Source organism: Colias croceus, chromosome 7 (genome assembly GCF_905220415.1).
Source record: "Colias croceus chromosome 7, ilColCroc2.1".
Taxonomy (NCBI): domain Eukaryota; kingdom Metazoa; phylum Arthropoda; class Insecta; order Lepidoptera; family Pieridae; genus Colias; species Colias croceus.
The window spans coordinates 4,087,809-4,110,818 of NC_059543.1; the positions used below are offsets into that span (position 1 = coordinate 4,087,809).

At 38.1% G+C, this 23,010-nt stretch overlaps 1 protein-coding gene across 12 annotated transcripts in view; it reads right to left on the bottom strand.

Annotated features, from left to right (window-relative positions):
- Window positions 1–1,217: 1,217 nt before the first annotated feature.
- LOC123693338 (calcium-activated potassium channel slowpoke) overlaps window positions 1,218–23,010 on the bottom strand; it is a 44,146-nt gene continuing 22,353 nt past the window's right edge. Inside the window, exons 5-27 of one of the 12 annotated variants that reach the window (XM_045638393.1) lie at window positions 22,513–22,664; window positions 21,241–21,408; window positions 20,274–20,365; window positions 16,601–16,711; window positions 15,848–15,953; window positions 14,862–15,014; window positions 14,396–14,551; window positions 13,411–13,523; window positions 12,961–13,116; window positions 12,231–12,307; window positions 11,029–11,097; window positions 10,513–10,563; window positions 9,441–9,503; window positions 8,728–8,766; window positions 8,321–8,453; window positions 7,290–7,355; window positions 6,426–6,597; window positions 5,928–6,152; window positions 5,091–5,385; window positions 4,424–4,560; window positions 3,870–4,006; window positions 3,316–3,541; window positions 1,218–2,756 (exon numbers count right to left, since the gene is read on the bottom strand). In XM_045638393.1, coding sequence (XP_045494349.1) covers window positions 2,640–2,756; window positions 3,316–3,541; window positions 3,870–4,006; window positions 4,424–4,560; window positions 5,091–5,385; window positions 5,928–6,152; window positions 6,426–6,597; window positions 7,290–7,355; window positions 8,321–8,453; window positions 8,728–8,766; window positions 9,441–9,503; window positions 10,513–10,563; window positions 11,029–11,097; window positions 12,231–12,307; window positions 12,961–13,116; window positions 13,411–13,523; window positions 14,396–14,551; window positions 14,862–15,014; window positions 15,848–15,953; window positions 16,601–16,711; window positions 20,274–20,365; window positions 21,241–21,408; window positions 22,513–22,664 — 3,014 coding nt within the window. In that variant the 3' untranslated portion in view covers window positions 1,218–2,639. Of the gene's footprint in view, window positions 2,757–3,315; window positions 3,542–3,869; window positions 4,007–4,423; window positions 4,561–5,090; window positions 5,386–5,927; window positions 6,153–6,425; window positions 6,598–7,289; window positions 7,356–8,320; window positions 8,454–8,727; window positions 8,767–9,440; window positions 9,504–10,512; window positions 10,564–11,028; window positions 11,098–11,902; window positions 11,939–12,230; window positions 12,308–12,960; window positions 13,117–13,410; window positions 13,524–14,395; window positions 14,552–14,861; window positions 15,015–15,847; window positions 15,954–16,600; window positions 16,712–18,828; window positions 18,921–19,536; window positions 19,629–20,273; window positions 20,366–21,240; window positions 21,409–22,512; window positions 22,665–23,010 lie in introns of all 12 variants that reach the window. The other 11 variants (XM_045638384.1, XM_045638385.1, XM_045638386.1 and 8 more) reach the window with 11 other exon arrangements.

A 23,010-nucleotide genomic window follows, 5' to 3' on the forward strand; every position in this document is an offset into this window, starting at 1 on the left:
ATTTTCGAACATCGCAACATTTAAAAATAACCGCTGTTGCGACATAACGTAGAGGTACCATTAGATGCATTTTCATTTCTCCCATTTCCACAAAGAATGAGCCTCAGAGACTTTGTACTTTATATCCTTAAGGGTATTTTGACATTGGTATGGACCGAGTGTCGCGGCATTACAAAAATATGGCAGTATTTCATTCAATTCCTTTAAATCTAATGCGTTTATTACTCCTGGACCGTCGCACACAACACACACACACACGTGAAAGAAAACGTACGCATTTACCTAATTAGGGCCGGTTTTTATCTATTCTATATATGTAACTGTAAGTAAGAACACGGTGAATTGGTGTCATAGGTATATGAACTTTATTTAAAACTATGTGATCGTTTAAAAATAAAGAACTCTAAAACAATTTATCGTATTTTATATCTACACGATGCATTCTACAGGATAATTGACAAACCTCGACTCCTAACCATTACAATTTTCAAGCGCACTTATTTATATAACGTGATTAAGTGTGTAAGCACAATTTGAACAATTTCCGAATATATACTTATTTCATAAAATTTGTCAAATATCCTGCACGTGGAAACTGCTTCATAATGCACAAGGTACTTATGTCGATGTTTAACTTTACGATGAATCACTAAAGATGTGGCAAATGTGTTAATTAATAATCTAATAATGTCTAAGCGAAGTGATGCTAATTAATTGTTAGACGCGTTGGAGTCGTCTTATGTCGTGTTTCGATGTTTTGCGACTGTAAGACAGAAGAAAGGAAATTTGTACAGTAAGTGAAATATAGTGTTAAGTGTCGAAATACACTTTGGTAAAGGTATCATTAAATATCTAGTGATTATGTTTACGGCAGCGTGTAACTTCGCCCAACGCACAATTAATTGGCATCACTAAATATATCTAATACATTCAACTGTCTATGAAAGAAGTCCACAATCGTCAAAGCACCCGGAGTTAACACTAAATACACCGCAGGCTTCTGAAGCCCTAATAACAACGACGATTCGAAAATAATATCACACTGTTTGCATTATTTTACACTTGCATTCAGCATTTTGTAACACCCATTGACATAACTCACAATGGTTCAGTTCATTTTTCTTTTGTGTGCAGCGCCATTTTTCACGTCCACTTTGACAATCCCCGCCCGTTTAGGATGTAAAAATAAAAACAAAAAACAAAATAAAAGAAAAACAAAAATATTAAAATATTTATTAAAAAATAAAGGTGAACGCTAATAATGTACTATAACGCAAAATTAAATACATGTGCAGATAATAAGCCGAGAGTAGAATACAATTAAAAACAAATAACCCTAAAGAATGTTCTAATGTATATCGTACTAAATACTCATGAGCAAATAAATCGTATGCAAACTACAATCGTGTGCATAAGATCGAGATGTGAACAAGCCTTAATCTAATTTAATAAAATTCGAATTCAATTATAAAAACTAATAACGATTGTCTTAAATCACAATTAAATATGAACTATGCATGATTAACTTCAATCATTCAGTCGATGAGTATAAATGCTTATACATATTTAAGAAAACTTATATGATTAGCACGTTATATTCTAGAGAATAAGGAATGGACGTACTAGATATATTATGTTTATTATATGCAGTACCTTATATTATGTCTTCTTAATTGGGTCTTGCAATTAAAAGTTTAAAAGGTTCATTTCCTTTGCCGGTTAATATAAATGTTCCCTCATCGGTAAATAGTATCGAGGTAGGACAAACGAACACACGATTCAAAGTACCATAATATATGCAAGGTCTAATCTTGTAACATTCTAACATACCTAAGATTCACGACATCGAAAGCTTCTCTAACTATACGCGATTTGAATAATGTGTACATTTGTCCGACCCGTCTTTATCCATTAATTGCAGTGTTCATACTGAAGTATCGATAAGCAAGTGTAGGTAAGAAAGTGCCTTAAAATGAAAAATAAACGGAAAGTGCGTACACTGTTCGGATCGTGGGGGATAATTCCGATTTGGGTGTGTGCAGCCAAAGTTTACTTATCCCATAGTATAGTCACTGAATAATAAATTATACGTCACAAATTCAGCTGTACATTATAAAGTATTGTCACATTTTGCTTACGGATACTTAAATTTTGCGTCTCATCTCACTCAAACCGTTTCAAAATTTAATTATACGTAAGGAAAACAGATTTATAAATGTTATCGCTTTTCCGAGCTGAAATTGTGACAAACAACTATTACTCCCGCAAAACAAACCGGTACCAATAGATAGATAAAAAAATGAACTCAAGATAAATTATTAAGAACCAAGAACCGAAAAGAAGCACTAACAGAACAGAAAAGGACATAACAAAAAGTCAGCTAAATCATAGAAAACAAAAGGGCACCTAATCTGAACCCATAGACTTCCACTTAGGGGACGGTACTACAAAACAAAACAAAAAAAGTACCTGAACCCATATAAAACATCGGCACTACAAAACGGAACGAAAAAACAGAGGGAACAAAAAAGGCAAGGAGCGGTGGTGTGCGGGATTGTCGGTCTGGCGGCGGCCCCCAGCGGCTAGAGCGGCTAGATGTAGGAGTAGGGGCCGTCGGTGAGGGCGCTGCACAGCAATAGTCAGGAGGCGTCGTCGGCCCCGCCCCCTGCCCCGCCCGCCCCGCCCCCCGCCCCGCCCCCCGCGCGCCGGCTCGCGCGGTACTCCACGCCCGGGTCGAACTGCATCAGCACGAACACCTGCAACACCGCGTTCTTAACCTGTATCCTCGTAACCTCGGAAAATTGCTCTTATTGGTAAATTCGCCTCGTAATTAGACTCCGCTAACGAAAGTGATCTCATTGTAAAATTTACCGCGTTATTTAGCATTCGCAAACGAAATCGCCCTTTTTTGTAATGACGCTAGTTTGAGCGCTTGGAGTGAGTGGCGATGATGCTATCTGGCAAGCAGGATACGGAATTTAGGGTTCGGAATGTATGGTTTTACAGAGCTACACTTTTAATAGAACAAATATCTTTCAAGAATAGATTACCTCTTTTTATATTAAAATGACTAATAATAAACTTGGGAATCGAACCCAGAACTTCTCAAACAGTGTCAAAGATGAAATATTGAAGTAATTATACACAAATGTCACGGACCCGATATAGGACGATGCAGAGCATGAGCACTAACAGGTCGTAATACTCGCCTTGCGCAAGTGTCCCATCGTGGAGGGATATCTTAGGCTAGTGGTCCACCAAAGCGAGATTTGACCAACGCGGCATCCCTGTAGTTTAATGAGAAAATGCCCTAACCTGATCAGTGGGCAGCAGCGAGAAGTCATCGGGCGGGTTGGTGATCACATATCGCTTGCTGCTCGCGTCACACGTGGAGGACGTGTCTCGGAACCGGTACAGGCCGATGCAGAGCATGCCGTACGTGCGTAGTGCGGCTACAAACAGGTCACCGTACTTTCCCGCCTCGCCGAATTGGGCTAGTGGCCCATCGTAGAGGGAAATTTGGCCGACGCGGCATCTGTCCCTGTGTATTAATAATGTGTAAGCAATAATGGACGATGACAATACTTTTTCGCTTGAGAGCAAGTGAGAAAATAACTACAATATTTTGTTAGTTAGGACCAGTAGTAATTTGTAAAGTAAATAGAATAAAAATATTTAAAATATTCATTATAAGTAAACCCGAGCTCGTAGCTCAACTTCTTTCAGATCAGAATATGTGAAAAAAAACACAAACTTATTTTCACACTTATAACCAAATTAGAAATAGTACAAAAATAATAAAAATAACACTAAGGAAATCTTACACAAATAACATAAATTTATTTACTTAATATCTACTAAAAGCATACCTATTAGCCAAACTCTCAGGCGTAGAATAACCACCGCGGAGGCCGGCTCCTTCAGCCAATATCAGTTCCAGTTCTGGCGTCGCACCACCCGTTATCAGTGATCTGATTAGCGTTAGCGCGTTTTGGTTGAAGTACGTCTGGAAATTCAGTTTGTTATAATTTAATGGTGTAAGATGATATAACATTGATATTTGGTGTTATAAAAGTGAAAGAAATTTTAAAACCAAGAGGTTCACTTTATCCTGTACAAGTCATAATAACACAAAAATTCAAACAATTTTTTTATAATATTAGGGCAGATACATCTACAAGATAAAACAAATTTACCGTTTTGAAATATCGCTGTTATCCTGTTAATCTTCTCTTAAAATTTTATTTTCATAAATTGATTGTCTATTTAACTGACAAACAGCAGAACACATCTAGAAGGTGTGAAACCTGCCTGCAAATTCTATCTTTGAAGTAATTTGTACTTTACTTCTACACAATATCCATATTTAACACATAAAAACAGTACAATATATGAAAAAATAACAATAAACAAGAAGTCTCACAGTGGACATAAGCGAGTCGAGCACGCTGACAGCGAAGGCGGTGCCGCAGGCGAAGGGCTGCGTGAGGTACAGCTCCGTGTCCGGGTCGTCGTCGTCGTCCTGGTCCAGGAACTGCACGTTGCTGTCGTTCACCAGCTCTGCGAATTAAATAAAAAAATCGTCTTTTCTTTTTTTTTCTAGCTCTCTTAAAATGGATAAGATTGTTGAAAGTCAGAGGTTTAAATCTAAAAAAAAGAATACATGCGATTTTATACCGGGTTGGCAGTTGGCAGTTTGTTACTAACCGAGAAGCTAAGTTATATATTTTAACATTTTGTTGAAATTGCATTTTTAATTACCTATATTTAATTTTAAGCTATTGCATAGCTTCTTTCGCGGGCCTTGAGCGCGGGGACCGAATCGAGAAATTCCGTAACGAAAAAACCTCACGCTCCTCACTCCGACGGGTGAAGGTGTGGCTTGAAGGCATAGCATGCAATAGCTTTACCGCGGCAGTCCTCGAGTGCCACACGTCGTTTTTTTTATTTTTGTTGAACATGAACATAAATTGAATTTCGACGACAAAAATCGACGACGTAAACATTACCAGTATTATTGTACCGGCGACCGAAGCGCCACAGTGTTATTTGTGATTTATCGCACGAGCAGCGCATCACTCCATACTAACCAGTGATCATCGGCACATTAGCGCCATACACCGAGCCCCTCCGCTGCAGCAGCACGGGCGCGGGCGAAGCGCCGGGCGGCGCGGGCGCAGCGCTGGCCCCGTTCGTGGCCCCGGCACTCAACACGCCGATCGTGTCGTCGAACGTCATAGCCTTGATGTTCAGCGAAGCCAGGATAGCTTCCTTGTCCGCCAGCGTCGGGTCATCGTTGGATGGCACCTTCGCTGACAGGATGCAGCACATGTCGCACAGGTTCACGTTCACTGCACGCAAGTCGGCTCGGCTTAGCGGTGAACCCTGCGGAGTAACGGGCCTGGATGATGTTGTTTTGTACATAGTTTAGTTTGGGTATGAATGTCATAGTCGAAATACAATTTTATTGATAGTCTTATCAATAAAATTTTATTTTTACAAAACGGTTCAATTAAATAAAATTCATGAACATGTTTTTTTAAGCTACTGCATAGCTTCTATTGCGGGCCTTGAGCGCGGGGACCGAATCGAGAAATTCCGTAACGAAAAAACCTCACGCTCCCCCACTCCGACGGGCGGAGGTGTGTCTTGAAGGCATAGCATGCAATAGCTTTACCGCGGCAGTCCCCGAGTGCCACACGTCGTTTTTTTTTCAATCTGAAATAAACATTTGAGAAAACATATCTGCACAGTCGGATTTTTAGTGGGAAAATAATATATACTCTCATATACTTACCTAAAGTACGTTCAAACGTCATTTAATTTCTAAACTCATGCTTCCAATTTTTACGTATTTATCCGCTCCGCAGATTGTGTCATCACTTGGCACTTGGCCAAGTATTGAAATAAACAAAAGCATAACTCACATTCAAAACAGATATCTTTGGTAGATTCTGCAACATCTTCCATTCCCTGCGGATATAGTCGACGCTGCCCACGATGACGACGTGCTTCAGCTCGTGGTAGTGGAAATTGGACGCTCTCAGCGGCATTACGAGATTCCTCAAACCGATTAGCGGCGAATCCGGATCCGCAAATAAACACACTACGACGTGACCGTTCAGTACGGTCATTGCTGCTTGATTTCTATCCTAGAAGGAGAAAGATATAATATCTTAAGAAAATGTAATATTTAATTTAAATATCCTGGAAAATGGTACATACAAGTGCAAGGTACATTTTGATTGCACATGTACAAGATACTGTGGAACTAATAAAAATTATATATTTACGCATTCTATGGTATCTTAATTTTTGCCTTGCATTAACAAATATTTTTATATCTTATAAACTAAATGACTGCGTTTTTTGAGCTACTTTCTGATAAATTAATAACTAATGTCCAACAGTATTGAGATACGTACTAGTATACAATCTTCTAGATTTCGGGCGGGACTCCAGTGGAACATTCCTGTAGAGTCATATTTCATTTCAGTCTTTTCAAAATCGAAGTCTTTCGACTGGTCGTCCGCCAGACCGGCTGGCAAACTGACACCATTACTATTTTGATTACCACCGCTACTCCGACTCGTTGGCCTGTCAATATTAAAAAAAATAAATGTCACTCAGAGTTTTGGCGGGAAACCGGAACTAAAACGTGCAGTAATTATGTGTATGAATTGTTTCTGTACAATGAAGTAATTAACGTTATATTCTATTCGTTAATTTGTCTTGCCTTAGTGATTCATGTTTCAATATTTATCAAGGGTGAAATATTGAAAAATAACAAAAGTGAAAATAAATTGAAATTTCATAGCCACTAATTTTCCAAAAGGATAGGAGTTAAGATAATGTTAGTTATAATGCACTTCGGTTATTGTGATGCGATATTAAAATTTGTCATTATCCTTTTGAAAACTTAGTAAAAAATAATATGCGAAAAAAGGGAAATCGCATAAGTTGAGGTAAAAATTCGAGCAAACTATTGCGTAAAATAATCAAAATACAATCCATTTAGCCGTGTATTGCAATACTAAACAGTGCTGAAAACTTACTACGTTATATACGTTTAACTAACTACACTATATTCTATACGCAACTGATCGCTACAAAATGTTCTAAATTCTAAGCTTTCAGTCAAAAATTTAGTGCCGTGCTGCTATCGAGTGCATACAGATCACATTTCATCGAAATAAAACTGGTCACCATACCAAAGCTCTAACGACTAACTTCTACAGTAAAGTCTTATCTACGGAGTAAAATAATTGGAAAATAAATTCTGGAATTACATGAGTTTTTTCACTTCGTAGGCTAGGTGATAGGCTTGGTAATTCGTATCTTGCTCTTGCTGATTCCTGTAAACAGGGTCAAATATTCTCCAATGTTTTCAGGAGCCTCGGTAATCGTGCGTAGAATAGGACCTAGTATATTCTAACAGTCATGAAGTATTCGACTCAGTGCCGTGCATAGTGCATCGTGCCCATGAAATCACTTATAAACAACATAGACATTTAAATTCAATTAATGAAGCGCCATATAAAAATAAAGTAAACGTTAAGAAAAGTTTATTATACACACATTTAGAGCCGACATAATCGAAATTAAACTGTTGAATCGGGAAGAAATCATAAAAAGCACAGGTTCACATCAAGGTAACCTAAATTGCGAGAAATTTAAAGATAAGGGGGCAAGTTAAAAATAAGATTGTATGATAGCTACCCAACCAAAGCCGAAATCAGGAAAACTTTTATAATTGTAACTGAAGACATTATTAAAGTTAGTATGAAATCGGTTTTGAATAGATATGTGCGCTCTCGATGATGTTGTATTAATTTTAGCAACCAGATAAAAATTATGGCTGTGATCCTGGTGGAATTGACAGTAAATATGTCCTAATTAAGTTGGATAATAATTATAAACTAATTTAAAACTATTTCGCTTATTCAGGTTTCCTATGCTAAAAGTGTCTTCGTGTATTAGGCTTGTTGACATAAAAATACACAAATGTAACCGTTACCAAAAGTTATCTTTAGAAGAGAAGGAACTTTTATACATACATCTCAATTATATTGCACCAGCAATAACCCGTTCGATTCCTATGTATACCCAAAAGGTAACCCGTCCTCAATATTGAACAATATTCGAAATTGGAAGCATTTTAGCCAGTCAATATTACCAGAAAAAAATATTGGCATTTTAGCCAGTTAATGTTACCAGAAAAGAATTGATATAACCTTAGCATCTAGGGCAATTTTCTTTAGCGAATCCTTAACTAATTTACCTTTCTTTTTGCGAGGATTTTAAGAAATAAATGACTTACGTCTCAGGCGGTGCTCTCGTTACGTTTGGCTTCACCTTATTCACTTGTCTCGTTGTTGTCGAGTTCATTAGCTGGTTAGCCATGGGCGAAATGAGCGTTGTTGGCGCGGCGTTGCGATGGTTTCTATTGATCACTGATAACATTTTGAGGTTATTTAATGGTATGGAAGTTGGCTACATTTAAGGCTTGTTGCAGAACTTGTTAATTAAGTCAAGGTTTATATTATTTGTAATTTCAACTCACAGATTAGTCAATTATATCCAGAAGTAGTAAACCGATAAAAAGTGTTAAAACGATGGAGAGAGCTAGGTTTTCTAAGTCAAGAGAGATAATCTAGATGTGAAGTTACATAAGAATAAAAATACATAAATTGATTTAAATGTAAACAATTTACTGAAAATACTTACGGCTTATATCTTCCCCTCGATCTCGGGCTACTTCACTGCCTGCATTAATATTAAAAAAATAATAATTATTAATCCCACGTTTTTAAAAAAATCAAAATTATTAGCTACAAAAGCAGTTTATCAAGTTCTTAAATTTATAAATAATATCAATCTACGACAGAAGCATATATTGCATTCAGACACCAATATAAATTAGTCAATCAATATCAATACATTAATTAAGATGCAATGTCATGGATACTTGCAAGGCTCGGCAAAGGGTGGCAAGCCAGAATGATAGTAACATCCGCTTTAGAGTTAACCAAGAAGCACAGGTCAATGAACACTTTAATTTAAAGGACATTTGCAATAACAATCTGTGATAGTGTGATGCAGAAACAAGGATACATTGGCTTCGTGTATTGCATAGCTTATTGCACTCTGGTAATTTAAACAAATGTAATTCGATTCCTTCTAGATCGTTCTATGTGTCAGAATTCGGAATGCACCCGTAGAAGCGCCGAGCGGTATCTACGTCGTCAGGTTCATGCTCGACTCAAGCCAACTTCTGATCTCCTGTGGCTTTCCGCCAATTCGGTGCTGTCTATGAATGCATGGTCAAGCAGCTAAGTGCAATATTTTTACCTATGGGCAAGCGTATCTGGCTGTATGTGTGGGCCAATGATAAAAAAATAAAATAAAAAACACTCAAGTCCTCGGACTCTGAGATGTACCTCGAAGATGGACCTTCTTGGGCAACTCTGGCGGCGTGAAGGTGGGGGGAGGATGGTGGTCATCTGCAAAACATCAGCACATGTTCGCATTCCTATACAACACTCAGTCGATAAATACATTCTACTTCACGACGCAAATATACAGCGTGTGACAAGTAACATGTAGTCAGATATAACAAAATTTTATAATGTATGACACTTAGAAAATTAAGATTTCAACTTGGTCGAATAATTAAGGCACTATTTTAGTTTACATGTGGATAAACAAAGTCTACAGGGGACCAAGGTAAAACCAATGTTATATCAATTAATATTATATTTTACTTTAAATAAAACATTTATCACATGCACCATGCAACATCTACAATAAACATTAAAACATTTGACAAGCGAGTGCACTAACACCTACACTACTCTATAACCTACACTAATGTTAGTCAGCATTTAGTTTATGACAAGTTCAATCTTTTCTATTTAATTGCGATGACATATCTAAGAGGGTAATGATAATGAATTAAGGGATGTGATTGATTCAAATGAGGCACCGAATGTACTGAAATTACTATGAATGTAAATAACAAATCGAACTCTTACATTACATTTTAGCAAGTACCATTTCGACGGAATCTGAAGCGTCAATCAACCACTGCAGGGCCCTTATGTTTCTATCAAGGACCATCTAATTAATTTAAAATACCCTACACATAATCGGTAAACATTAATATCATAATCCAAGCACAAGTAATCGATAAAAACTAAGACTTTACAACATCAACACCAGAGTCTATCGATGCAGAAATTAGAAATCGATAAGATGATACCTAGAAAAAAATATTCGTATCGACAATAATTCAGTAACCATACAATATCAAAATAAAATTATAACACTCGTTCCGATGGATACATCGGCTAATAGACATTCATCTAACTGCTGTAAATGCACATAGATAACGTATACAAGACAATAATAACGGACACGATATTGATATATATGGACATGGCGAGTTAGGCCGCACCATTGCGTACACCACATCGACATATAGTACACTGATACCAATGCTGAGTTACGTACTTGCCCGGCCAACCATCTGGACGGCTCGTACGCCTTTCCTGAATGTCGCCACTGAACCGAGAAACAACAATTTTAGAAAATGACAATTGTGCGGACAACATATTAAATTTGGTAAGGATCGGGTAAGAAATAGGCCAATTAGTATGCGTATTGCGGAACATATGCAAAGCTTCACCGGCACATAAATATAGTAAAATATCCCATTAGATTATATGCGTTTTTGTATTATATCCATAGAATGCTCCAATTATTATCAATATACTTTTTAATAAGCGAAACAAGTCTTAGTGTGCTCTTTATCGACTCTATAATGGGCATACTGCCCATTACCACGTGACCTTCAAGCACTATATTAATAATCACTAGTGATGTAGCACTGCTATACTAATTGCGTGGAGCATCATTTGTGAGTTAGCGTACTTTAGCTTAAATGTAGATTTATATGAGATGGTTAGTTTGCAAACAAAGTATTATATTGTGAGGTACGGCAATGGCCATTTATTATGCTTTCCGTACCATCAGGAACACTTCGATAAGTATTACTTTGTTTCACCATCCCACTCTGCATCATCATCATTCCGACATCTGGAAAAATCCAAATACTGATGTCCTGTTCGATTTGTAGATCGCTATTTTATCCTGGTGCTGAATATGGCAGATTCAATGAGACATGGCGATGATGACTTTATGGAAACACTTTTGAATCTACCAGATTCAAGGGTGATGTAATGGAAGGCGTTGGTAGAATTTTGGACGTTAGTGACTGTCATTAACACGGAAAAGCCTGAACTGTTTTACAAAGTCTTTGAATAGAGTACAAGCTCACACCTCACGGAGTTCTCTGGCCCTTAGTAACTCTGACTGTCTGAGACATGCTTTCGTGGATTTGCACAGCGTTTTATTGAACTAATTAGTGTTTAGAGTTTTAATGACAAGTGCATCTTGCAGATTGCGTTTTAATTCTACATTTTCAATGTCATGCAATACTTTCTGGACCGGAAGTGCATCATATTTATTTATATACTATGTTGCAATGGTTTATACTGTGCTGGTGGTAGGTAAACGAAAAATATTATTTTTTTAAATATATTTTTATATAAATACTGTATGATGCACTAATTGCTGTCAATATATAGAATATAGAATTGAGCAAGAGTAATCTGCGAGGCACAGAAATGTGTCAAAATGCGTTTCATGTTTTCATATCGCTGGCGAGCAGACATACACAATGATCGCTAAATATAAGTGAATGCACGGTTCAGAATGCCTTCAAGCCGACCCAGTCTGCGGTAAACAGACGCAACAACACTAAAGCATCGCAAAATTATATATACACGAAAAATAATTAGAAAACGTCAATCTTTATGGTTAGGTGGGTTGTGCAAGTTACCTATATCGGCTCCGAGCTTCCGCTGGTGCGCGGTCACTAAAAGTTTAGCCGAACATTATTATTTTCTCGCACATAAAGTATACAGCGTGATGTTAATAGTTTATTGTGTTATTGCCCTGCTGTGTGACATTTATAACAAAACATCAAGTGATTGTGACTATATCAGTTTCAACTCAGAGTTACAACATATATTTCCAGAAAGTATGTCACAGAGTTATATTCTTAAATAATAAACCATTCTAGATTCTTGTTCTAGATCATGGGAGATTACTATTCGGTAATTTAATACTATATAACACATCTAATAATAGAAGTAAAATTATCTTACAGTTTTTGCATTTGCACTTTTTGATCAGTGTCTCATCCTTTATATCCTCATGACATGCTTTGCAGTAAAACCAGGCCCTGGAATATGAAATGTTAGATAGTAGAAAAAGTAAAAATATAAATTTATAAAGAATAGAAAAAATTCGATCACGAGGCGGGACTCGAACCCGCATCCTTCGCGCCATTCCGGGGCGGATGCCTAACCAACTCAGCCACTCGTGACCCGCCCGAGTAATCGAATTTATTCTATCCTTTCAGTTTTATGTGTCTTAAGGGACACACCGCGCCATCTACTGAGATGATTTAACAACCATCTCAACCAATATGAAGCACTTTTCAGTGAATACAATATTGTAACGATGGAACACGACCTTTTCTTGAATTTATATTTTTTTGGTTTTTATGGCATTCAAATGCTTTATAAATATAAATTTATAAAGAATTTCTATTCTTTATAAATTTATATTTATAAAGCATTATAAATTTATAAAGAATAGAAATTCTTTATAAATTTATATTTATAAAGCATTTGAATGCCATAAAAACCAAAAAAATATAAATTCAAAAGTAAAAATGTTTATAATAAAATAATAGGTATTTAAAGAAAGCAACCTGAGACTCTTCATTTTAAGTGACTCTTATCATTACATGCTTTTTCTTCTTTTCTTTGCTAGAGCTTGTATACAATATTTTCACTTATCTTTAAAGATGCATACCCGAATTATTATTACCTTTTAACCTCATCAGCAGACTGCGCTATGAAAAAACCTTGCGTATTGGCGTGTATCTTCGCATTTCTTGGATTTATTGAGATCTTACTGTCCGCTCCTTCCTCACCCTTAATCTCGATCGCCAACAGTAGTAACTTTAGCTTCGTGAAACATAACCTGAAGATAATATTGTATTATATTTTGTTCTTGAACTGACTAATATTTAGAGTTGACACAAGAGGAGAGAAGCAAACAGAAGATAATTTTTTTAGGGAAAAATAGAAAATTAGAGATGTTTTTAAAGAAGTACAGACAAAGCAATTTTGTTTCGTCTTTTATAAACAATTTAAAGGTTTTGATCAAACTTTTAAAAGAATAAGGATATTATTTATTTACAAAGTTATTATTAGTTATTAGTCAACAATAGCAGAAGTATTCATAAACTGCGCATTAAAAATCCTCAATCCTTACTCGCTAGCTTGAGCAAATGTCATCCCTGTGAAGGATGTGGACAAACTTTCGGTATACATCTCACAGCCGGTCCCTTGTAGGTAATCGTTCTGCCAAGCCTGCGTGTCTGGCGACTGTAATCAACCAATTGTGAGGTGAAGCACGTGCATAGTTAGTCACAGCCTTTGGACTAGTCTAGGGGAAGTTATTTTTTGGAGCGAAGCGGAAAGATAGGATATTTGATATGTTCAAGATTTTTGGGGAGTTTTATACAATGGTGGAATGCTTAGTAAATATTAAGGATCTGTTCCTTAGTAAGGTATTTATTAAGTTTTAGGCCCTCATTTAACTTTTCCGTTTCGCTCGTTTTGTATGGAGTAACTGTGGATCAAGTCCTATATTAGTTCTGAGGTATTGTGCTACGGAACTCCTGTGCTGTACTAACATATTCACGGTACTAAATTAATGTTCAAGCCAAGACGGTTATTTCATACGGCGAATGCCATATACAATGTGTCCTGTGACACTACGTCACACCATTTCCCGTATCGGCCACTTACTCTGCGGCTCGTATGAAGTACATGCCGACAAATGCTGAACTCAGCGTGTCTGTATACATCTCCATGCCAGTACCCCTTAAGTAGTCATTTTTCCATTTAACCATTTGTTTCGACTGTGGAAATGTGGCAGAAATATGTTTTACTACAATTTTGTTTAACACTTACTGTATTTATCCCATGGGATACCACTTACAAATAAATTTTGAACTGAATCATACTTTACTATATTTATCCCGTGCTGTAGCAGTTTTGGGATAGTTTAAATAAAAACTAACTAGAAAGTAAAATTTAAAGAAAAATTTTCAAAGTATTTCATTCTTTTTTTGAAGTTGATTGTGAATTTATCATTACAGATTACGTTATTAGTATTGATATAACCTTACCTGTAGAAAAACAGTTTCTTAATTCTACGATCTATGAAAAGAAGTATACAAAAATATTCTGACCGTTTTAAAACTCCGCATAGCGAAGAGATTGGCCATCATTGTCGAGAACCCAGGCGCCAGACAACTTTGCGCGATGAAACCCAGCTTTAGTTCCGCCAAACATATCACGTCGTCTCCTTGCTTCCAGTCCCAGGATGGAATGTTTAAGAGGTAGGCCTATTGAAGAATTGGTAATATAAAATCAATGTTTCGATGATGGAAGAATAGAACTACAACTGACGCACAACAGTAATAATAACATAAAAAATGGAATATTCCTACCTCGATGAATAGTTTCAAAACTTGCAATTATACATTAAATGAATACGAAAAAGAAGCTATTCGAATTCGTATGACATTTAGTAGAAATATAAAGAGCAAAATTCCAGCTAGTGAAACAATATGATTGAATTATAGCTCCGATATTTCAATCATATTATATCGTTTTTGAAGAAGGACATAGTAATTTATGTTCGATAAAACCTACCTTATTATGATACTGCATCAATTGAATAATAACCCTGATATCATCCGAGTAATTCTTGATAGAGATGACTCTCATTATATTAGCAGCATCTTCCGCATCAGGATCTTGGCAGTATTTGTTAGCTAACACCAGACAAGCATCGGCTTCATGAACCTGGTTTGTATAGCGATTAAATTTTATTTTTCATTCTTTATAAATTTATTTCTTCAAATGCAAAAATATATCAAGGCAACTGTTAATGCTTCAAATTATTTTCATGACATAGTCATGTTAAGTATTTTTAATCTTTGAATTTAAATATTTCACAATGTTTACACAAAAGCATTTAGATAGGTGCACCATCTAGAAAGGGACGACACTGGAGTAGAAAGATCATGCTTACGACACAACATCTATTTAGGAACTATAAGAATTACAAGGAATATTTGTTTTTGATAAAAAGCGAATGATTTGGCATTCCATGCACACTAGTTTGTATCAATCCAAGCCATGCATACCGAGACTTACCGTAAACACTCGACAATATCGACAATCGACATCTGTACTTTATTCTACAAAGCAAAGCCAATTTAAATCGGAAACCCTTTCATCGGCAACCATTTATGTCAAAACGTTCTTTCAGCACTGTTTGAAAACCTGTACAGTTCAAGTCAATATCGATTGTTTAGTGTATTAGTATATGGTCAGCATCGCATACAACACCCAGTTAGGTACAAATAGACACATATTAGGGCGAGTCGGCGGGCTTGGATAGGAAGCTCCTCAGGAAACGTGCGGGGCAACCACACACAAATTAACAACATAGCGATAGCCACACAAACAGCCCGAGTCACGGCAATAGAAGGGAACTGTACACGACTCGTATAACATCTCCCCAACTGACGGGTCAGTGAACGAGCGTCGCTACGTCTATAGGAAAGACTGCACAGCCTCAAACCGACACCACGCCCAAAAGATCACATCGTCCAGAGTGCAGTGCTACTTACTTTTACCCTTTGCAGATCGATTGGATTCATAATGGTGCCTTGAAAGAATTCCACAGTGGTAAAGTGTCTCTTGAACAGGCCTTCGAGCTCCAGGTCGGGCGGTTTCCTGCCATCAACGCTCAGTTATCACTACGGACTACACGGGGCCGGGCCGCCGCCTGTCGCGGGCCGACATTACCATGCAACTATATGTAGTACCAGTACGCGTAACGCGGCAGTGGGGTGGGACGGGAGCGCCGCCGCTAAGGGGGTACCGCCGTCCCACCGTGAAAGCCATGATTGCATAAAAGAATCATTTAATTACGTGACAAAATCCTACTGTGACTATGTAACAGAATCTTTAGGGAAGAAAAAGATCTGTTCTTTATGCACATAAATGATCAAAAATTGGTTCACTTTAACGCGCATCAATGATAAGGGCCGTGCTGTCTAGTGCCTGCGCTATTTGATCTCACTCTAACCTTGACTCGCTCAAGGTCCACGGCATTCATCATAGTACCCTGAAAAAACTCGACGGTGGTGTAGTGACGCTTCAGTAGACCTTCCAGCTCAAGGTCAGGCTCTTTTCTGAAAGCGTCCGTTCATCACACATGTTACACCCCCCTTATTTTGTCATCACCTCTTATTTACTTAATACTAAGACCTTATTGAAATTGTTTGTAAAATAATATAAAAGTCTTAACACTTCTTTACGGTTACAACAGTCTAAATCTTAAAATTATTGGGCGCACTAAAAGAAAAACAATTTTTTACCTGTGTAAAAAAACAACCTCAACATCCACATCTTCTCGGTCCTCGTGTAGAAAGTCCTTTAAAAAATGGCTCACTGATTCATACGTTATGTGTCCACATACTACAATATGCCTGAAATCATACAATTATATTAAAGTACCTGTTCTCATGTAACATACGACACAACATCAACTACAGCATTGCATTGACATAGAAAGCAGAGTGTAAGCGTACTTTTTGATTTGTGGCTTTAATTGTAAAAGAATTCCAAAAATTACAAAAGAAATTAAGCAAATTTTTATTTTCAAATAGAACTTTGAAGCCTTGGCTTTACTTTTCATTTACTTACTTTTTATATTATAAAGCAATAATATAAATAAGCTATAGCACTTAGAGAAGAAGACAGAAGATTAGGGTTTAGCAATTTGAAGTTTTACTTAACACCTGGGACTAAATACAATACTGGATATAGACTGGGTCACAATGTACCAAAAGAGAAATACTTGAACAGTCGCAACAGGGTTAAATAAAACAGTAGATGATTAAGCGTGATACCACAACTACATTTAAGTACAACGCCTTTATTTCTACAAAATTCTCAAAAGGTCATTTACGAATAATACTATAACATCAATTTCATTATTGAAACGCTTGGAGCATTACAAAGGAGTGAAAAATAAAGGCATTGTTTGTGACAACCTCCATAATTTACAAATACAGCTTTGTTCATCAGTTTGTGCCTCATTTAAATTCTACTTTTCTTGAAAGTACAAATTTATTTTCTACGATAAATACACGTATGTCACAAATAGATGAACAATCTCAGTTTCGTTCAGGATTGTGTAGCTATCTACCACACTAGTCAAAATAAAAAACTTAATCACGTTTTAAATATCTCTTAAACCGAAAAGTATAAAACAAGTATCACACCACAGTAAAAAGTCAACACACAAGATTAATGTATGAATGTTGATGTGATAACGTTTCGACAAATGATTCGTTTATTTTTAAATGTATTTGACTTCAAAGTGAATGTCCTAAAGATTTTAAAGTGTTTGCTATCTGACAGTATTTTTTAGTTTACATTCATATAATTCGTACTGTCTTTTTCTGAATTAATAAGCAATTTACGGAGATCGCGACGATATTTGAAAGCTTGCCTTTAATTTAGTTATTTCTCTCGTCAATATGTTTTGTAAATAAAAGTAATGAATATAATTTCTTAATAAGTTCAATGGGGTAAGGCACAGCAAGTGAGTGTGGGCGGAGGATGTGGATGCGGACAGACAGTTGACAGTGGTGATACACAATGATGGAGGTTTGTGAGTACACATACACAAAGTGGAGAGTACAAAGTCCAAGCAAACGCGTAAAAGTAGGAAGAACAAGACAAAAATAAAAATAAAACTCAAACGTGACTAGCTTCATGCAAATTCATCTAAGGTGTGGCAAAGGTACTGATTTTATTTTCATCATAAAAATTAGTTCATTACTACATTATAATATCTTTACAGTTAAAAACACGAAAAAATCAACAATTTAATTATTATTAATTTTGATGAATGATAGTGTAAAAATTCTCTAAGATGGTCTCGGTTGTTTCGAATGATAAGTTGATAACTAAACTATTTTTGCGTTAATGTCCTCAATGCACACAGCCTTGCCACGCTCTATGAATTTTTACGAAATTAAATTACACTAAAATACCGGGGGATTGAACAATAAATTACATTACATTTTACAATACGGAATAGAGGGTCAACATCAAGAGTACAATACAATAACAATAATCGTGCAGGGAGGGAGGTACAGAAGGAGGCGAGCGGATGGCACTCACTAAGTCCGGTCCACATCAACAGCTCGGCTTCGGCAGGAGCTGTCGACGCACGACACACGACAACTCCAACAACACACTACTGTACCACGCAACATTTAACTCGCCGTTACTAAGCTTTACGTTTACCATAAACATTCATTACACGTACGTACACTAACAGAACATAATCATTTAACCTATTGACGAGCGTAACACTAGCCACTATCTGCTGTTACTATTCAACTGAGCTTAAATCAAAGTCAAAGGTACAATTTACATCAACACCGACTCTTAAATAAAAGACAACTCGCGGGACTCGCGCCCCGCTAAAGATAAAGTGAGAACACAGAAGCGTGCTAAGAGAGGAAAAGGAAGATATAGATTTCACAACACGGAACACATTCAACGGATCGGATTGAAGACAGCGGCTCACCTGCGTCCCCGCTCATTCTTGAGGGTGCCGCCATACTTTGGTCTAGTGCCGATTAAGTCAATTATCTCTGGGATACAACTGGCAAATATCGCCTAAACGCCGACAGACAAAACAAGACATTCACATTCAAGTCGAGTGAGTGGTGAGAGGCGGAAGCGAGGCGAGGCGCAGCGGCGCGCCTCGGCTCGCTTCCGGCGCGGCGCGGCGTGCGACCGGCGTGCGGCCGGCGTGCGGCCGGCGTGCGGCCGGCGCGCGGCGGGCGCGGGGCGGGCGCGGCGGGCGGGCACTGGCTGTGTGTGATCTCGGGACTCGTGGCGAGGTGCCGGAGCTAGCGCTACAGCGTGGCGACAGGCATCGTGTGCAAGCGAACAAACCAAACACTACTTTATCGACAGCATCACAAAACTTTACATCGGCTCTCTCCACATCTAGTCTCGTTAGAAGGAATAAAAAGCTCAATGGTATCTCGAGTGTCATTTACGATAAAAGGCATTTAGTGCGTCGGTCGGCCGCGCGCCTGCCTCCCGTACGCGGGGAGAGGGGCGCGGCCGCCGGGAACTAACTCTTCGAGCATGCGCCACGGCACCGAGAGACCGATTCTAGTGAAGGATTAATAAATTTCATTAGCAAACTCCGCATTCAATCAACCAAGTCAGATCGAAACCGTGAGAGGAAGCCGTGTGGAGCGGGGGCGTGAGAGCAGGGTACCTGCGGCGGACGTCCTTGTTGTATCGGCCGCCGTATTTGTTGCGCTGCGCCGCCAGCTCCGTGATCTCGGGGATCCAGCTGGCGAACACAGCCTACGATACACAGCAAACACCGTGAGGTGAGCGACAGCCCCCCCGCGCGCCCGCCCCCCGGCCCCGGCCCGCGGCCGTCAACCCTCGCGCTCGCACAAGGCTGTGTGGCTTGAGTGTCGTCTGTCTGCGTGTGGCTGTGGCGTGGTGTGGACGGGTGCGGGAATCGGGTGCCGTGCCGAGCTACGCTAACGGGATCTACGTGACGGCAAGCCGTGACGGGACTCGTGACCGGGTGCATGCAAAGCCTGGATACATACGCTAACTAATCGATGAAGAGAACTTAAAAAGAATTTGGTTTCGCCGGTTTCTAAAACTAAAACGATGGACGATCGATATAGACGCATGGTAGAACACGTGCACGGGCCGGCCGTCTCGGACGGGTTCGATAGACGAGCGTCGCCCCCGCGTCACGTGGTTGTGTCCACGTGACGCGAGCGCGACGACACGTCCGCGTCACCGCCGAGGGGTCGGCGGGTACGCGCGAGTAGATAACACAATACATCTGACGGCACTGAGCAAGCTTTGGGTGATGATATCACATCGTCTCGGAGAGATTGAGCGAATCAAACCGTCGCACGCGAGGTGGCGCGTGCCGGGGAGTGAGTCGCTTCCTCTCTCATCTCATTCTAAACATTAAACAGATACCTTTTTCCATGTTCACGCTTCAGCTCGCCACCGTACTTGGACCTACTTCCTACCAGCTCTATAATTTCAGGAATGCTACTAGCGAACATTGCCTGCAACAGACCATGGTGTCGATCGAACGAGTCTGCGCGCGGACACCATCGTGTGGTGCACGACAATGCCCTCGAGTCTCGATAAAACTATGGTGATACAGAGTAAAGTGTAGCCGGTAGCGGAGCGAAAATAAACAAAAAAGGAGGGTGTTTCTACCGGTGATGTGAGCAACTGAACACAGCCAGGCACAGGTGCGCATGCAGAGATCGCGAGGTGGGAGGGGAGGGACGCGGCGCGGGACGGCGCGCGCGGGAGCCGGCCACTGCGGCTGGCCACGCGGGAGACCACACGCTGCCCAGCCTAAAGCGTGCTCCCCGGTCGCCCACACGTGCCCGTGGGACTCTCTTTGTTCCGAATAAGCTTGATAGAATGTCCGGAAGCACATTCGTGGTACACGTAACAAAGCAAAAGAAAAATAACACTCATGCAAAGTTACGTTCGGGTGAAGCTCTTTACGGAAGATGGTATCTCGAAAGCAGAGTTAGAAGATTGCACGTTTATTCTCGCGAGCGGCTCCCGTATTGGCCCTCGAAATCGATTTCGCATGCTCTAAGTGCACTCAGGCTTATGACATACAACGAGCTGTGCGTTAAACTGATCACTACCAAGTCCTTTAAAACTATTACTGTATCGGATTTCCTTTTGCTTTGTTATCTTATAGCTTACGCAAGGAATAGCAAGCGTGAAGAACTAAGTATTTATTGTATTGTATTTTATTCAAATTGGTATATGTATATTGTATACTGTACCTATGTGTACATAACATTTATATTGAATACTTGCGGATCCTTGCAAAGTCAAACTTTATATTCAAAGAATTATACTTTATTAGATTCTTATAGTTATTAGATAGAGAAATAAGAATGAAACTTACCAAGCCGACGAGGAGAAAAAAAACCAAAAACGTTCTGCCAAGTACTGTATGGCAAAACACATCACCGTAACCTACTGTGGACATTGTGACTATAAGAAAGTAGACACAAGTCCAGTAAGATAACGATTGTGCGTTGTCAAATTCTAGTGGATCACCAGAATTTTCCAACTGAAACAATATGAAAATCGCACTTAGGCATGGTAGGTATTGAATGTGAACTATGCGTTCAGCTGGTGTATCTGTATTAGCGTTTAGCTACTACATATTATGTATTCTGTGTCTGTATGTTATTTAATCTTTGAACTATCTGATGATCGAGTTTCGATAAAAATTAAGCAGAGGGCAGACCCAATATGGAAAAGTCAATGATATTGGTTATAGTAGCTACCTAAGACTTTCAAGCAGGATTTTTTAGAAATAGGGGTGTAAGTTTCTGATTAAAAACATTATATTTTGATTGATATTAGAAACTTGTTGATACATTTTTGGTGTTTACATCATATTCTTATCTACATAATATGTTTTGTTGAGAATTACTTTTGTTAAAGGATAATTTTAATTATGTACGTGTAGTGAAATATGGTCAATTAAATGAGTTGTTGAATGTTGTTTGTATACAACATTCATTTATCTTAATGTCTGTCTTAATGAGAGGAATAAAATATAAACGCAATTACCATATAAGCAATAACAATGCATAGAAGGTTCTCTAGGCACATGAAACTCTATATAAATATTTATAATGCATTTATCAAACGTTGAGTATATTTAGATTTCTACTGCGCAGTGTATGGTAATAAGACAAATAAATCCTCATTAAAATATGAATGAATAATTAACAACTATGTTTCTGTAAATGTAATAGATAAATTAATACATAAATGAAATAACGTTCTAAATTACATTAGGATGAATTTCTAAAAAAATAATACTTCTAAAGAAGACTTGTAATTTTTTAGTCAAATAATTCACTTCGATTTTTTTCTTAATTTTAATTGTTGCGCTTATAAAATTTTAAATACCAAAGATTATGATAATAACTATAACACGTTTACTGTAAGTTTGGACCTGGCATCGATGACGTCACTGCGCCGCATTGGTACGGTGTGCAAAAAAAGCATCATTAAGAAAACTTATTTATTAATTTACAAAGTTTATGAGAAACTTGGGTATTCTATGTTAGTTTTGATTAATATTGCACAGGATTTTTCAGCGAGGTCCAATCTTAGTAAACGGGTTATATAAGCATATAATAAAGTAAAAAACACTTACCAAATGAATAATACCGGCAGCAGTAAGCCACACTGATATAAATATAGAAACTAATTGCGCCAAACGAATTGAGCTCGATGTCTTTAATATATTGAGGTACTGCAAAATATCAGGCACGGTCATTAAGCGTAGAGCTCGGAGAAACCTTAGCCCTGGAAGTGGATAAGGAATAATTAATATTGATAATAAATAAATACTAAATAAACTGAAAAAAAAAAGCCTAAAATTCCATAAAAAAACAATCGATTATTAAATATAACATATTAAACTAACTTGTGTGAATTACCATACGTGTGATAGGCATGACCTTCATTAATTTGAAAATATTTAATACAACTAAAGGAACATTATTAGTTTCCAACATAAATTCAAACATTATTTATGATAGCAATTATAACAAGAAATAATAGATAATTCCGAACTTCAGAAACACTGCCTGTGTTGGCTATGTTGGAACAATGTAGGCGTGGTTGTACTGATCGATGAGCTTATACATTT